The 16,640-nt window shown below is 38.9% G+C and overlaps 1 protein-coding gene across 5 annotated transcripts in view; it reads right to left on the minus strand.

Annotated features, from left to right (window-relative positions):
• The window catches only part of akap9 (A kinase (PRKA) anchor protein 9), a 206,815-nt gene that overhangs the window by 74,433 nt on the left and 115,742 nt on the right, over positions 1 to 16,640 (minus strand). For 3 of the 5 annotated variants that reach the window (XM_072253717.1, XM_072253715.1, XM_072253713.1), the window contains 3 exons: positions 7,386 to 7,598; positions 3,824 to 3,859; positions 2,591 to 2,823 (listed from right to left, as the gene is read on the minus strand). In XM_072253717.1, coding sequence (XP_072109818.1) covers positions 2,591 to 2,823; positions 3,824 to 3,859; positions 7,386 to 7,598 — 482 coding nt within the window. The remainder of the gene's footprint in view (positions 1 to 2,590; positions 2,824 to 3,823; positions 3,860 to 7,385; positions 7,599 to 16,640) is intronic. The other 2 variants (XM_072253716.1, XM_072253714.1) reach the window with 1 other exon arrangement.

Below are 16,640 nucleotides of genomic sequence, written 5' to 3' on the forward strand. Positions count from 1 at the left end.
TTTCTGGATCATTGGGACCTCTTCTGGGGCAGGTGTGACCTGTCCAAAAAGGACGGGTTGCACTTGAATCCCAGGGGGACCAATATCCTGGCGGGAAGGTTTGCTAAGGCTACTGGGGAGAGTTTAAACTAGAATTGTTGGGGGGTGGGAACCAAACTGAAGAGACTGCGGAAGAGGAGGCTGGCTCACAAATAGAGAAAGCTTGTAAACAGTGCGAGACGGAGGATAGGCAGGTGATAGAGAAGGGACGTGCTCAGACCGAAGGTTTGAGATGCGTCTACTTTAACGCAAAGTGTGTTGTGAACAAAGCGGATGAGCTTAGAGGGTGGATCAGTACTTGAAGATGTGATGTGGTGGCCATTACAGAGACTTGGACGGCTCAGGGACAGGAATGGTTACTTCAAGTGCCGGGATTTAGATGTTTCAGAAAGGACAGGGAGGGAGGCAAAAGAGATGAGAGCGTGGCACTGTTGATCAGAGATAGTGTCACAGCTGCAGAAAAGGTGGATGCCATGGAGGGATTGTCTATGGAGTCTCTGTGGGTGGAAGTTAGGAACGGGAAGGGGTCAATAACTTTACTAGGTGTTTTTTTATAGGCCCCCCAATACTAACAGGGATATCGAGGAGCAGATAGGCAAACAGATCCTGGAAAGCTGTAAGAATAACACCTAAAAGCAAGGGGTTTAGATGGGGTGGAGTTTGTTAGGTGTGTTCAGGAAGGTTTCTTGACACAATATGTAGATAAGCCTACAAGAGGAGAGGCTGTACTTGATTTGGTATTGGGAAATGAACTTGGTCAGGAGCCAGCTCTCTCAGTGGGAGAGCATTTTGGAGATAGTGATCATAATTCCATCTCCTTTACCACAGCATCATTGGAGAGAGATAGGAACAGACAAGTTAGAAACGCGTTTAATTGGGGAAAGATGAGGCTATCAGGCAGGATATTGGAAGCTTAAATTGGAAACAGATGTTCTCAGGGAAAAGTACAGAAGAAATGTGGCAAACATTCAGGGGATATTTGTGTGGAGTTCTGCATAGCTATGTTCCAATGAGACAGGGAAATTATGGTAGGGTACAGGAACCATGGTGTACAAAGGCTGTAATAAATCTAGTCAAGAAGAAAAGAAAAGCTTACAAAAGGTTCAGAGAGCTAGGTAATGTTAGAGATCTAGAAGATTATAAGTCTAATAGAAGGAGCTTAAGAAGGAAATTAGGAGAGCCAGAAGGGGCCATGAGTAGGCCTTGGCGGGCAGGATTAAGGAAAACCCCAAGGTATTCTATAAGTATGTGAAGAGCAAGAGGATAAGACGTGAAAGAATAGGACCTATCCAGTGTGAGAGTGGGAAAGTGTGTATGGAACCGGAGGAAACAGCAGAGGTACTTAATGAATACTTTACTTCAGTATTCACTATGGGAAAGAATCTTGGTGACTGTAGAGATGACTTGCAGCAGACTGAAAAGCTTGAGCATGTAGATATTAAGAAACAGGATGTGCTGGAGCTTTTGGAAAGCATCAAGTTGGATAAGTCTCCGGGACCGGATGAAATGTACCCCAGGCTACTGTGGGAGGTGAGGGAGGAGATTGCTGAGCCTCTGGCGATGATCTTTGCACCATCAGTGGGAATGGGAGAGGTTCCAGAGGATTGGAGCATTGTGGATGTTGTTCCTTTATTCAAGAAAGGGAGTAGAAGAAATTATAGACCGGAAGGATATGGAAGTCACAGAAAAGGTGCAGAGGAGATTTACAAGGACGTTGCCTGGATTGAGGAGCATGCCTTATGAGAATAGGTTGAATGAACTCGGCCTTTTCTCCTTGCAGCGACGGAGGATGAGAGGTGACCTGATAGAGGTGTATAAGATGATGACAGGCATTGATCGTATGGACAGTCAGAGGCTTTTTCCCAAGGCTGAAATGGTTGCCATAAGAGGACACAGGTTTAAGGTGCTGGGGAGTAGGTACAGAGGAGATGTCAGGGGTAAGTTTTTTCACTCTGGTCAGTGTGTGAAATGGGCTGCCGGCAACGGTGGTGGAGGCGGATACGATAGGGTCTTTTAAGAGTCTTTTGGATAGGTACATGGAGCTTAGAAAAATAGAGGGCTATAGGTAAGCCTAGTAAATTCTAAGGTAGGGACATGTTCAGCACAACTCTGTGGGCCGAAGAGCCTGTATTGTGCTGTAGGTTTTCTATGGTTCTAAAACGCTGCTTTCACCATGCTTTCAGGCAGAATATTCCAGGTGCTTTCTCGGTTACATCCTGAGGAGTAGATCCTCAAATTCCCATTTTAAATATCTTAAAGGCAGAGGTTGAAAAATACTTGATAAACAAAGAATAGTTGATTAGAATGAGGCCTGCTTTGACACCTAATTTATATCTGCCTGTTTAAACCAATCTGATCCTTAGAAACATTTATATTTTTCAGCAGATTCACAGATGGAGGACAGAGTGCCTTTACTTTCTATGTCATTCTGCAGACAGACACCTTGATACATTTTTTTGTGAAAAACATATTTAGCCTACAAACATTCTCACACAAACTTCACTGTCTCAAAATACTGAATTATAATCACAAAAAGCAAAAGCATACATACATCCAAGAATTTTCTGTTTTTCTCCAACTGTTTTTCCAGAGCCAAAATCTGTTGCTGTAGATCCAAAATCTCAGCATTCTTTTCCTGTTCCATCTCCACTGTCATGTTCACCTGTTCCTCTAATTCACTTTCGAGCATTTTCACCTGTTTAGTGAGGTCATTCTGTTCTTTCTCTGCCTGACGTTGCACGTCCCGTTTTTCCTTCATTAGCTTTTCTGTTTCCTCCAGAAATTCTGCTTATGAAGTAAAAGCACATCAGTTGGCGGGTTCGAAATAGCTAGGTAGGCCCTGTAAGCAGCTTCCAAGATTCTTGTCTCTCTAAAGGAGTCTCCAAAAGCCTTGATAAACCTTCCCCATCACCTACCTCCATAGCAAACATGAAGAACCACAACCATGAGAAGCCACTTATGTAATCAATTGTTAAATAGTGCAGAAATTTTGAAAAGGCAGGATCACATTAGTTATGCAACTTATACAATGCAGCTGATATGAATCCAATGCCAACCATCATCTTTTTAAAAAATGTTAAACTGGTTAATTTGGTTCATCACTGAATCTTCACTCTTGCATTTTATCAGTCCTAAAAAAGATAATGCAGAAAGTGGACCTTAAGCTATTGTCTCGTTTACCACTTTGAGAAATGTTTGTTTGTTTTATAACCTTACCATATTAAAATGATGATATTGAGAACTGAAATTGATGTAGATGAGCACAACATGAATTTGGCTTTTAAGTTATAGTAACATTAAAAAAAGTCATAGAATTTCATTCTCAGTGATCTGTGCCAGGCTCACTTACAGCAACAGCTTTGCCTTTTCCCTACTTTCAAAATTAAGTGCCACTGTAGCCAAAGGGGCTATGCTTCTTATGTTGAAATCAAAATCTAACTTGAGCATATTCATTCAGCAAAAGTTACCACAGACAATTTGTTTTTTTTGTCTGTATTAAATGCTCCAAATGAATTTTTTTTTTAAAAAGATGAGTTGTTTTTCTTAGGGATTCACTTTGCAACAAATAGTTAATAGGATGTCATGCTTATCTTAATCACTTAAAGTATGCTTCAACAAATCAAAACTTGCTGTAATGTGTTATTTGATTTGAAAGTTGTTATAGATTAATAGATAGCGAAAAAAACCAAGCAACCAGCCAAAGAAAAAACTGAAATTAGTATAACTCAATTTTCCAAATGTGCACGATCCGATTGCAGACTGGCCATGCAGTATACAAACACACCTGCTTCTGGTGCTGCACCTGCAGCTTCAACCTGGCCTAGGAGAACAAAAAAGCACAGTAATTCAGATGCTATAAAGCTTTTGACTTAAATATGGTGAGTTCATGGAAAGTATAGCAAAGAGTTTTGTAAAATGAATTTAGTAGTCGTGTAGTTACACATGCAATGTCAAACATAGATATTAAAATAGCTGAATTTGATAGCGTTAAAATGAAATTTCATTTTATAGAATTGACTTGAATGTGCTCCAACAAATGAAGTCCTAATCTGTTTAACCTTAACTATAACTCAACATAACATCCTAACTCCTATACTCAGTGCCCTGATTCATGAAGGCCACTGCACCGAGAGCTCCCTTTAAGACCCTATCTATCTGTCATAAAGATGCCACACTCCAGGAATTAGGGAGCTGTACTCCCAGACCCCCTTGTTCTGCTGCACACCTCATTGCTCTGCCATCCACTGTGCAAATTTTACCCAGCTTTGCCCTCCCAAAGTACAACACCTTGCACCTGTCTGCATTAAATTCCATCTGCCATTTTTCAGCCAATTTACCCAGCTGGTCCAGATCACGCCAGAACCTTTGATAACCTCACTGTCTGTCCAGTACACCCCCAATCTTGGTGTCATCCAAAAAATTGCTGATCCAGTTTACCACATAATCATCTAAGTCATTAATATGCTTCAGGGTGGTGTCTGCTGTCGAGGAAGACTAGCAACACTATTTATTTCATTGAGGTCACTGAGTGATACATGTTTGATACAAGTCCACATAGTTATCATTTTAAATGCTTAATTTCTTCATTTTTATTTTTCCAATCAAGATCAAGAGAGAATCCTTTTATTCTCTCAGTAAGCTGTCAAGGCAAAGCCACAGCAGAGAGTTGACTACATCCTGTGGGATGCACAGGTGTGAATGGTCAGTTCATTCAGTCCTTTGCATCCAGATAACTGCAGGCTGCTCATCCAGCATTGTGCCATTCCAAGATTAACTAGCTCATTATGTTTCCTGATTTCTTTTCCAGTTACTTTGCACTAAAGTTCTAATGTTCTAGATGGCTAAATGTCATGACATACAGTAAGTACTTTAGCACAAGGTTTAATATGCTCATACTGATTCATTTTATTAACTCCTGGGCTGCTTCAAATTTCATTAATTAAATCCACCAGCCTCCACCTATCAGCTGAAGTTGTTTGCCAACTTTAAAAAGCTGCATTCTGTTTTTAGTCCCATATTAATTTGATGGTTCTGAATAATCCAGGCTAGAAAAGTGTTTGCTTTTCTAACATGAATAATTCAAGAATACATAATAAAGCTTTTAAGTGGCTTAACTAAATTCAATTTTTAAAGAAACAAACATTACTAATGCTTACATTTCATACCTTGGAATGGTTTTCATCAAAATTTTCTGAGGCTAATCGAGTTGTAGTGGATTAGGCAACAGTATTTGCAACAGCATATCAAATCACCCAAGAGGAAAATATTTTCTACCAAAGCATCCATCATGTAATGGATGTACATAATGATCTAATTTCCTCTTATGTACCACATGCATGACATCTAGATTTCTGCAAGTAATCTGCCTGTATCAATTTCAAGAATAATATGCTGTTGCCATCAACGGCATTTCCTCCAACATATATATTCACATAGAACATCTGGTCTATTGAAAGTCAGAAACTGCCAATGAGCTTCTCACATCCAACATTCCCTCCAATTTTTTTTCGAAACAGCTGCACGGACCAACCATTGGTCCAAGCAGGAAATTTTTTTTATATGGTCCGAAACTGCACTGCACTTTAAAGGAGCACACATCAAAGTTGCTGGTGAATGCAGCAGGCCAGGCAGCATCTCTAGGAAGAGGTACAGTCGACGTTTCAGGCCGAGACCCTTCGTCAGGACTAACTGAAGGAAGAGTTAGTAAGAGATTTGAAAGTGGGAGGGGGAGATCCAAAATGATAGGAGAAGACAGCAGGGGGAGGGATGGAGCCAAGAGCTGGACAGGTGATTGGCAAAAGGGATATGGGAGGATCATGGGACAGGAGGCCAGGGGAGAAACACAAGGGGGGGGGAACCCAGAGGATGGGCAAGGGGTATAGTGAGAGAGACAAAGGAGAGTGAGAGAAAGAATGTGTGTATAAAAATAAATAACGTATAAGGTACGAGGGGGAGGTGGGGCATTAGCGGAAGTTAGAGAAGTCAATGTTCATGCCATCAGGTTGGAGGCTACCCAGACGGAATATAAGGTGTTGTTCCTGCAAACTGAGTGTGGCTTCATCTTTACAGTAGAGGAGGCCGTGGATAGACATGTCAGAATGGGAATGGGATGTGGAATTAAAATGTGTGGCCACACTCAGATTGGAGGAACAACACCTTATATTCCGTCTGGGTAGCCTCCAACCTGATGGCATGAACACTGACTTCTCTAACTTCTGCTAATGCCCCACCTCCCCCTCGTACCCCATCCGTTATTTATTTTTATACACATTCTTTCTCTCTCTCTCTCCTTTTTCTCCCTCTGCCCCTCTGACTATACCCCTTGCCCATCCTCTGGGTCCCCCCCCTTGTCTTTCCCCCGGGCCTCCTGTCCCTTGATCCTCTCATATCCCTTTTGCCTATCACCTGTCCAGCTCTTGGCTCCATCCCTCCCCCTCCTGTCTTCTCCTATCATTTTCGATCTCCCCCTCCCCCTCCCACTTTCAAATCTCTTACTAGCTCTTCTTTCAATTAGTCCTGACGAAGGGTCTCGGCCTGAAACGTCGACTGTACCTCTTCCTAGAGATGCTGCCTGGGCTGCTGCGTTCACCAGCAACTTTGATGTGTGTTGCTTGAATTTCCAGCATCTGCAGAATTCCTGTTGTCTGCACTTTAAAGGTATCTTTTGAAATATGTATATGGTGAATATTTAGAATCAAAGTTGAAAAATTACATACTTTTGACTTATTAATTGAATGGTGTAATGAAATACAGTACAAAGAAAATCTTCCATGTTGCGTAAATTTTTTTCGAGCTGCTTCCAATTCCAGCTGCATGTCAACAAAGGTTATGTGCGCGATAGTATTTCAGTTACTGCGTGGTCACACATCCATGCAGCTTAGAGGGAACAATGTACGTGACAGCAACATAGCTCTTTAAACTTGTGGAAGTGGGACAAGCCGGGCATTGCAATGAATTAGATTTATGCTTCAAAGTGATATGCAGAGTAGCCGCCAAGGGGAAACAAAAAGACTCACTGGCTATTAATATACTTCCAGAAAACTTCAGTGCATATGACAGATTTTTTTGTGTGGGAACTGCAAACTATGCTCTATTAGCAGTGAAGGAAGAGTTGGATCAGTCTTTAGATAGCACTTTGGAGGAAATTAATAAACCTAAGCTCTCATGCTGAAGATACCCGAGTATATGCTGACTCCACAATTTCATTCTACTAATTACCTGAACATTCTCCAGCAAATCACAAACTAAAAATAATTGGCTTCTGACTATCAATGACTCAAACTCCATATTTCTGCCCAAGAAGTAAAACAGTAAACAGCCAAGACATTAAACTGGATAATACATACGGAGTTCAACAGATCCTGCATTTTCTTTCATTGCAACTCGTTGCCTTGAAATCAGTTCTCTTTCATGCTGAAGTTGTTGTCGCTCCTCTTCTAGTTCTTGTAGACGGCTACTAGTGTGCTGGAGCTCCTGGGTAATCTGATGCTGACTCTCAGCTTTCTCTTGTATTTGTCTTTCCAAACTAGCCTTTTCGTCTGTGTAGCCATCAATGATGCCTGAATGAGATTTTTATTAAAAACAAAGAAATATTCCCAATTAAGTGATAATAAAACAAAAAACATATATGATGTAAATAAAAAAGACACTGATAGCCAGGAGGGCCATATTGTTGAAGTGGAAGGATACAATGGCTCCTACTTTGTCACAATGGTTCTCTCACGTGATGCTATGTCTTAGTTTGGAGAAAATTAGAAGTTGAACCTTTGAACCTATGTTTGATTTTGAGAAAAGATGGGGTTCATCTGCTCGTTGTTATCATTTGAGTTAATTGATGGATTCTCCACGATCTAATTGTAATTTTTTTTTGGTACTTTTTTTTTGCTGGTGGTTTGATGTTTATCTTTAGAAGCTTTATGTATGATGCATGGCTCTGGGGTTGAACATCTAATGGGATTTTTCTTTTTTCCCCACTCTTCTAGCTTAGTAGGGTTTGTTTTCCATCACAAATTTTTTTAAATCTCTATATAATGTTTTTTTTTCTTGAGACATTGTAAGTGTTGTTTACTTTGATGTACTTGTGTTTATTTTGGGAAAAAAAATGAAAAGATTTGAAAAGAAAAAAGACATCTAGACATTAGAAGCACATCAGTAACAAAAAATATCACAGAACTCCCTGCAGATTGAATTATAGGTTAAGCACTCTAAAATTGGTTTTAAAGCCTAACAGCAGTCCAATGAGATTGTCTCTCTGCTTCCATTAACAATGCTACATGAAATCTAAGCTCCTCAATCTGAGTCCAAATGGGAGTTGGGCAAAGCAGTGTCAAAGTACAACATTGTCAAAGTACAACAATCAGACAAATTATCACTGTAAAAGTAAACCTCACAAGTTAATCCTCTTGCTTAATTTCTTATTTTAGTTCAACAGTTTCTGGAAACAGCCTCTTCGGCCCAACTCATTCACACTAAACAAAGTGTCTTCCTGATCTAGTCCCATCTGGCTCACATCTCTCCGAACCTTTCTTATCCATGTACATACCCAAACATGTAATTGTGCACAACTACCAGTTCCTCTGGCAAGTCATTCCGTATATCCATCACACCCTGTGCAGAAGAATTTGTCTCCTAGGCATTCTGTAAATCTTTCCCCGCTCACCTAATACTTAGTCCCTCTAGTTTTAGACTGCCTTACCCTGGGAAGGTGACTGTGGCCATTCACCTTAAAATTGACACAATTTTATAAAGTTCAATAAATCACTCCTCAGCCTTCACTCCAGCAAAAACAGTATAGGTCAATCCACTCCTTCCTCAGAACTCAAGCCCTCCAGTCCTGGCGATACCTCTGTAAACCATTTCTGTAGCATCTCAGGCTTAAGGACATCCTACCTATACCACGGTGACCAGTACAGCGTGATACTCTAAGTCAAGGGTTCTCAGCATTGTTTATGCCATGGATCACTACCATTAACCAAGGGGTCCGAGGAGCCCAGGCTGGGTACACCTGCTCTGTGCAGTTGTAACGTGACAATGCACGTGACAATACTCAATTCTCAACCCATGAAAGCAAGCATGCCGTACACCTTCATCACCACCCTGTCTACCCATGTAGCCACTTTGAAGCAACTATGCATCTGTTAATAATGCTGAACAGGGAGCTGCCACACACTGCTTATGTCCTGCTCTAGTTTAACTTCAAACTGCACATTTTCACATTCGTCCAAGTTAAATTCCACATGCCATTCCTTCCCCATGATATAGATGAGAAATCCTCTTTTGACAGACTTGTTGAATGCAACAAGTTAATATTTTTGTCAGTTATGTGCCGCAGAAATATAGACCAAAACATCTGGAGAACTCTCTTCTATCAGCTCCTTGGACCATATTTTTAACATGGTACATTTTTCAGTGTTGAGCTGCTTACACATACTTCAGATTCAACACATATACATTGTCAACTGTGCAATTAGGTACTCAAGCCAACATAATTCCAGGACACAAGTAGAAAAAAAAATATAATTTAATCTCTGTTTAATACATTAGAAGGTGATTCTACAGAATACTTACCCTTTAAATGTTTTGATTTTTAAATAAAGTCAAATGTCATCAGCATTTAAGAACAATTATCAGATTACATTCATTGCACATTAAACCTTTGTCTCATTTTACTAAAACTGCTCAAAGTTTTTATAGATTAAAGGTAATGTGTGCTATTTTAAATTGATTCAAATTATGATTAAGTTCATTTCAAAATTTGAAGATGAGGTAATATTTCTCAAGTCTGATTAAATCCATATTTTTCTTGAAGGAACACATTAATACTGAAACCAGTAAACAGGCTCTTTGATCAATCCAAACTTTGACAATTAGAAAATTGAGGGGATAAAGTTACCCCAATTTATAAAAAATGCTAGTGAATGAACCTTTAGTGTACAGTTTTTTTATTAAAGCTCTAAAGCATAGCTAAAATGTTAATGCTATTGAATAACAGGATAATAGAGTTGACCTTGGATTACTGTGCTTCAGTACAATTATCAGTTTCCAAAAAAAAAAATTAAATTATATTGTAAAAGAGGAATTTCTGCAAATTTAAACAAAACATCAACTTACTGAACTGCTGGATCATTTATCTAATTAAGCATCACTAACTTGAAAGTAGTAATTCAAATACTTATTAATTGCCTAGTACCTTATTTCATATAGTGAAATAACCCAATCAATTTTGAATTCTATCCATCAAATGTATATGTTTAATTATTCAGTGCAATTGATGTGACATGTCAGGTCTGCCCAAACAATGACCTGCATATCTTTTAGCATGACCTGCTGAAGTGATGCACTCCTTTAGGTAAGGCTTGGATATTCCATTGTGTTCAAAAGTCAAAGTGAAGGAAGTGAGATCCCCTTCAGCCTGCCAGATGATTGCATTCCTTACATTAATGGCTAGTTGATCTACCTTATTGAATTTGAAAGAGGTCAATCCTCCTACTACATTTCAATGGTTTTCTCAAACTATATCTTGCTTAAATTTAGAGAAAATCAGAAGTGGCACCTCTGATCCTTCGGTTAAATTTGAAGAAACTTGGAGACCATTTATTCAATATTTTCATATGATGTAGTTTGAGCTTTTTCGTATCCTTTTTTTAAACTAAAAATATACAGATAGAGGAGCGGCGTTAACGACCTCAACGATTGTATCCAATGTAATATGTTAGCCTGACTTTGTTTTAGTTTAGTTTAGTTTTTTTTTCCATTTATCATCTACCATGTTCAATTATATTTAGAGTTGAGGAGATCTAATATACTTGTACTATCAGCAATTTTATATTTGCAAATGTTAGCTGTTAATAATGTAATCCCATTCTCTGTTTATCAATATTATTGTTATGTTTATAATTTTGAAAATTAATAAAAAGAATCGAAAAGAAAGATCAATCCTTGAAAGTGGCAACACAGGTAGGGAGGCACATCAGATACTGGCCTTCATTAGTCAGGGCAATACTGAAGTAGGGAGTTTATGCTACAACTGATGAAGGCAAGGCAGTGGATGTTGTCTGCAAGTAATTAGCAAGGCCTTTGACAAGATCCTGCACAGGAGGTTGGTCAAGAAAGATTAGCCACTTGGTATTCAAGATAAGGTAGTAAATTGAATTATACATTGGCTTCGTGAAAGAAGCCAGAGGTTGGTAGTCGATGGTTACCTCTTTGGCTGGAGGCCTGTGACTACTGGTGTGCTGCAGGATCGGTGCAGAGTCTGTTGTTATTTATCATCTGGGTTGATAACGTAATAAACCGCGTAAATCAGCAAATTTGCAGGTGACACTAAAACTGGGGGGTGTAGTGGACAATGAGGAAAACTATCAAAGCATGCAGTGGGATCTGGACCAGCTGTAAAAATGGGCTGAAAAAAGTGGCAGAGGGAATTTAATGCAGACGAATATTAGGTGTTGCACTTTGAGAGGACAAACCAGGGTAGGACTTACACGGTGAGTGGCAGGGCACTGAAGACTGTGGTAGAACAGAGGAATACAGATCTATAATTCCTTGAAAGTGGTATCAAAGGTAAAGAAAGCTTTTGGCACACTGGCCTTCATAAATCACAGTTTTGAGTACAGAATTTGGGATGTTATGTTGAAGTTGAAGCAGCTTCATTTTGGAGTATTGTATGCAGCTTTGGTCACTTGTCTATAGGAAAGATATCAGTGAGATTGAAAGTGCAGAGAAAATCTACAAGGACGTTGCCAGGATTCGAGGACCTGGGTTATAGTGAAAGGTTGAATAGGTGAGGACTTCATTCCCTAGAGCATCGGAGAATGAAGGGAGATTTAATAAAATTATAGGGTATACAGATAGGTGAGATAGGTAAGCAGGCTTTTTTCACTGAGGTTGGGTGAGACTAGAACTAGAGGTCATGGGTTAAGGGTGAAAGGTGAAATGTTTAAGGGGAACTTCTTCACTCAGAGGGTGGTGAGAGTGTGCAACGAGCTGCCAGTGGAAGTGGTGGATGTGGGTTTGAATTCAACACTTGAAAGAAAATTGGATAGGATGGTAGGGATATGGAGGTCTATGGTCCGGGTGCAGGTCAATGGGACCAGGCAGGTTATGAGTTTGGCATGGACTAGTTGGGCCGAAGGGCCTGCTTCTGAGCTCTACTGTTCTATTGCTCTATGACTTTATAAAATGTTGGTCACACTACTGCTGGAGTTCTGATTACTAAGGTACAGGAGAGGATTCAGAGGAGATTCACCAGGCCACTGCCTGAAATGGAGCATGTCAGCTATGAGAAGAGACCAGAGAAGCAAGCTCTGCTCTCCCTGAAGTGGGGGGGGGGGGGGGGGGTTTAAAAGTCAACATAATCGAGGAATGTAAAATGATGATGAGTAAAATATATAAGAGGACAGGTTTAAGGCAAGCGGAGGGGTGTAAAGAGATTCAGAGTGACCTTCTTCACCCAGAGAGGGCTAAGCACCCAGAATGCATTGCTGGAGAGAGTGTTTTTAGCTGGGTTATTAACACTATTTAAGTGTCTAGAGATTATCTATAGATGGTTACGGACCAAGTGCTAAGAGATAGGGTTCATATGGAAGGGTGTCCAATGGACCAAATGCCTTTTTTCTATGCTGTATGATTCTATGATTCTAAGTGTAAGGACAGAATGTATGCCTTAAATAAAGACTGATACACATTTTCATGTCTTGGTCTTATTAGCTCCACTCTGCAACCCCATTGTTTTTGACTGATCAGTCAAACTAAAATGTTAATGCTTTAACTGAGAAGTTATCAAGAATGCTTCTTAGTAAGCTAGTAACCTTATTCTACACTAACATTAGTTAGCCAGCTTAAGCTAGATGTTACTTTCATATTACCATTAAGAGAAAACAGCAACTTCTGTAATTTAAAATGAGTTAAACAGGCAAAATATCATTGAAGTCTTAATCCACACAAAAATATCTAAATCTGAAAGATAGGCAAAAGCTCATACAAATGCTAAAATTAATTTTTTAAAAATCTCCCAAACAACATACTGTTCTCCTGCACAATAGAACATATATAAATACCCTGCAACTAAACGTAAGCCGAATTTACTTAAATTGCAAAATTAAGGATGAAATTGCGAATTTTATGCAGATTGAATTTTATATATCTGCAAAATGTTGGAAGAATAAAACATTTCTGAACAAGGAGTGTTTGCGGTACCTTTGATCTATATTCTGGCTCTGGTTTAACCTGCAATAACCATTTAACAACACCTGATATACCCTTTATTGTGTATCACCACTCTGAAGAGTGATAAGGATACCTACATGTGAGATAAAGCAATCTGCATGCTACAGTAATCCAACATCAAAAGCACCACAGTGGCCAGCCACACTAAATGATAGTATTGGAAAGCAGTTATTGCAAAGCAGTTTTCATTTCAGAAGGTATTTAGTTTCCCGTGAAATGCATAATTTACACATACTATTCACCATGTATCATGAACCAGTGAATTTTTAATCAAGTGAATGTTATCTCAAGTATTTATTCTGCTAATGTAATGGAAAATTTAACGTTCAAAAGATCAGAACAAGATTTTCAAATTTTGAAAATCCTTCAAGTACATTTTTACCTCTTCAAATAAACTATTTAAATTTATGTTTAAAAAGTATAATTTACAATGCTAATATCACCTTTTAATTACATATATCATTGGGAATTCTTAATTATTTTTCATGTAATGATAAGATCTTCAGCTTTTTTGATAATACATTGCAAACAAATGCCAGCTTAGCTAAAGACTAATTAGTTTGATGTTCTTCAATTATGTCATAAGATCCAACAAAATTGCCACCTGCAATTGCACTATACAGAATTTATGTTTAGGACGTTCAGGCTATATGCTTTTACCTCCTATTCACTTTTAAACAAATAAGTTAATTCCTTAAGTAAAACATTTAAAAGTGTAATATAATGAATGCAGTTCATTATAATCAGTCCTGACGAAGGGACTCGGCCCGAAACGTCGACTGTACCTCTTCCTAGAGATGCTGCCTGGCCTGCTGCGTTCACCAGCAACTTTGATGTGTGTTACCTGTCCTACCATCACCGTTTTTACACCACAGGCAATGTTTAAAGCTTGTTTTCTCCTCATCCTCCAAATAAAATATCTTGCTGCAACAATGCACAATTTTAATGTTCAGGAAGAACTGTGGTTAAAACTTAATATTCTGACTCCCTAATTTGGACTGGTAGAAAACACACTTTGTAAATTGGTGCACCATCATACTCTTGAGTACATATAGTACAGGTAAAAGTTATCTGCCAGTTTATGCTACTATACATGCCCCTGCAGTTTCTGTACACAAGCATATCATACTCTTAGAGATATAGCAACAATTTTTGCTCTGACATGTTTGAGCACTTCTGATCTAGATTTAAAACTTCAGTACAGTGCAATAATGTCAGCAATGCATTTACTAACCATTACACTAAGCCTATCCAACTTGTTGCATCCATGATGTAAATTCTAGAGAAGCAGCACAATTCTCCCAAAATACTGTAAATATTTCCTCCAACCAACATCAGAATCAGGGCTATTTGTGTGAATGGAAGCCTGTGACCAAAGGACTAACATAGAATGCCTCACTATTTGTCAGGCACATTGATAATTTGAAAATGAATGTAGAGGGTATGATTAGTAAATTAATTGAATGCAAGGTAACTGGTGGTGTTATTGATTGTGAGGAGCACAGTCTTCGACTACATAATGATATTAGTGTTGCTAATTTGGGCAAATGGCAGGTGGAATTTAATCCTCAAAAATGCAAGGTGATGCTGAGATATAAGCAATGAATTATGTGTCCATAGAAAGTACTCCGAGATCAAGGGACCTTTGGTGTTCGTGTAAATAAGAATTCCCAAGAGCAGCACAGTTGGATAATTAGAATATTAATTAAGCTACACTGTGAACTGCTCTAGTGACCAGAAATATGTAATTGCATTGGAGAGGATATAGAGGAGATTCACCAAAATGTCCCCCGAACTGTATGAAGAGGGGCTGAGAGGTTGTGTTTGTTTTCCTTGGAACAGAGAAAGCTGAAGTGAAACCCAACTTAAGAGTAGATGCCAGGAAACTTGTCCCCTTAGCAATAGTGCCTATAATCAGAGTTCATAGGTTTAAGGTGAAGGGTAATTCAGAGTGAATTTGAGGCAGTTTTTTTTATTCAGAATTGATGAAATGTGGAACACACTGATTGAGGGATGGTGGAGGAAGGTAATCTCACAAAATTTTGGTAATTGGAAGAGCAATATACAGGAAACTATGGGCCAAGTGTTGGAAAACAGGATTGGTATAGATAGTATAGATTAGCAATGGATAAGCACAGTGCAGGCATGGTGGACTCGAAGGCATGTTTTCTGTGCTCTATGACTTTTTTTTTGCTGCAATGGTTAACTGGTCAGTTTTATTTATTTAAGTGAACTGCTTATAAACAGTTCAAAAGTAGTTAAATACCAGTCTGTCCCGAGAGCGTGAAAGGTGTTTCATTAATGCCAAATCTTGATTTATATTTAAACTGGCTGCTATAACAATAGTTAATCTTGCAAGGTTAATTCTAATACTGTAGCTATGGCCAAAATAGCACTAGTTACAGTACCGGAGTTTCATTGTGTTTTCAATTATATTAGTAAGTAGATCATTTCATGTTGGTGGCTCTGTTTCCAGAATAATTAGATTACTTATAAACTACTTTGAGATTCCAGTGGGGATGAGGGTGAGCAAATTGGGATCCTACAACCATTTGTGGTAAATAATGAAACAAATGAGAAAAAGGATGAAGATTGTAACTGTGACAAATTAAGGTTGAATGTCAGTGGCTCCAGAAATGTAGCTCAATCATCTTTAACCACTATCTTAAAATAAGAACTATACAGTTTTTGCTTATCTACATTGTAATTTCTTTAACTGTAACACTATATTCTGCATTCTCTTATCATTTTACTGCCTTGATGCAATTTTATATGGCAAGATATCTGCATTGTGCACAAATCAAAAGCTTTTCACTGCATCTCTGTTTGTGTGACAATAATAACCTGATAAAGCAGCCTTATCGAAAGATAGTTCTCCGAATACACAAACTGATCCTAACAATATGGCTTTAACACGAGGAATTCTGCAGATGCTGGAAATTCAAGCAACACACAAAGTTGCTGGTGAACGCAGCAGGCCAGGCAGCATCTCTAGGAAGAGGTACAGTCGGGCCGAAACATCGACTGTACCTCTTCCTAGAGATACTGCCTGGCCTGCTGCATTCACCAGCAACTTTGATGTGTGTTGCTCCAACAACATGGCTGTTGTTTTTGTCATGTTTTGCGAGCAGTTCCATCAGGAACAACCAGCATTTATACTCGCTTACAGAGTCTGAATTTACTAGCCCAACTCATTTCAGGAAATCAGCTCTGTGCTTTCTTTACCCTCTTGTTTTAGTCAGTTTTCTGGATATAAACTGGACCTACACAAGAGTAAACTTTTTTCTTTGAAAAACTTGGTATCAACTGATATCAACCTTCCTTTTAAAACTTTAAGAAACCAATTCACTTATTTGGGTGTAACAATTACTAAG

The sequence above is a fragment of the Mobula birostris genome, chromosome 3 (assembly GCF_030028105.1).
Source record: "Mobula birostris isolate sMobBir1 chromosome 3, sMobBir1.hap1, whole genome shotgun sequence".
Classification (NCBI taxonomy): Eukaryota; Metazoa; Chordata; class Chondrichthyes; order Myliobatiformes; family Myliobatidae; genus Mobula; species Mobula birostris.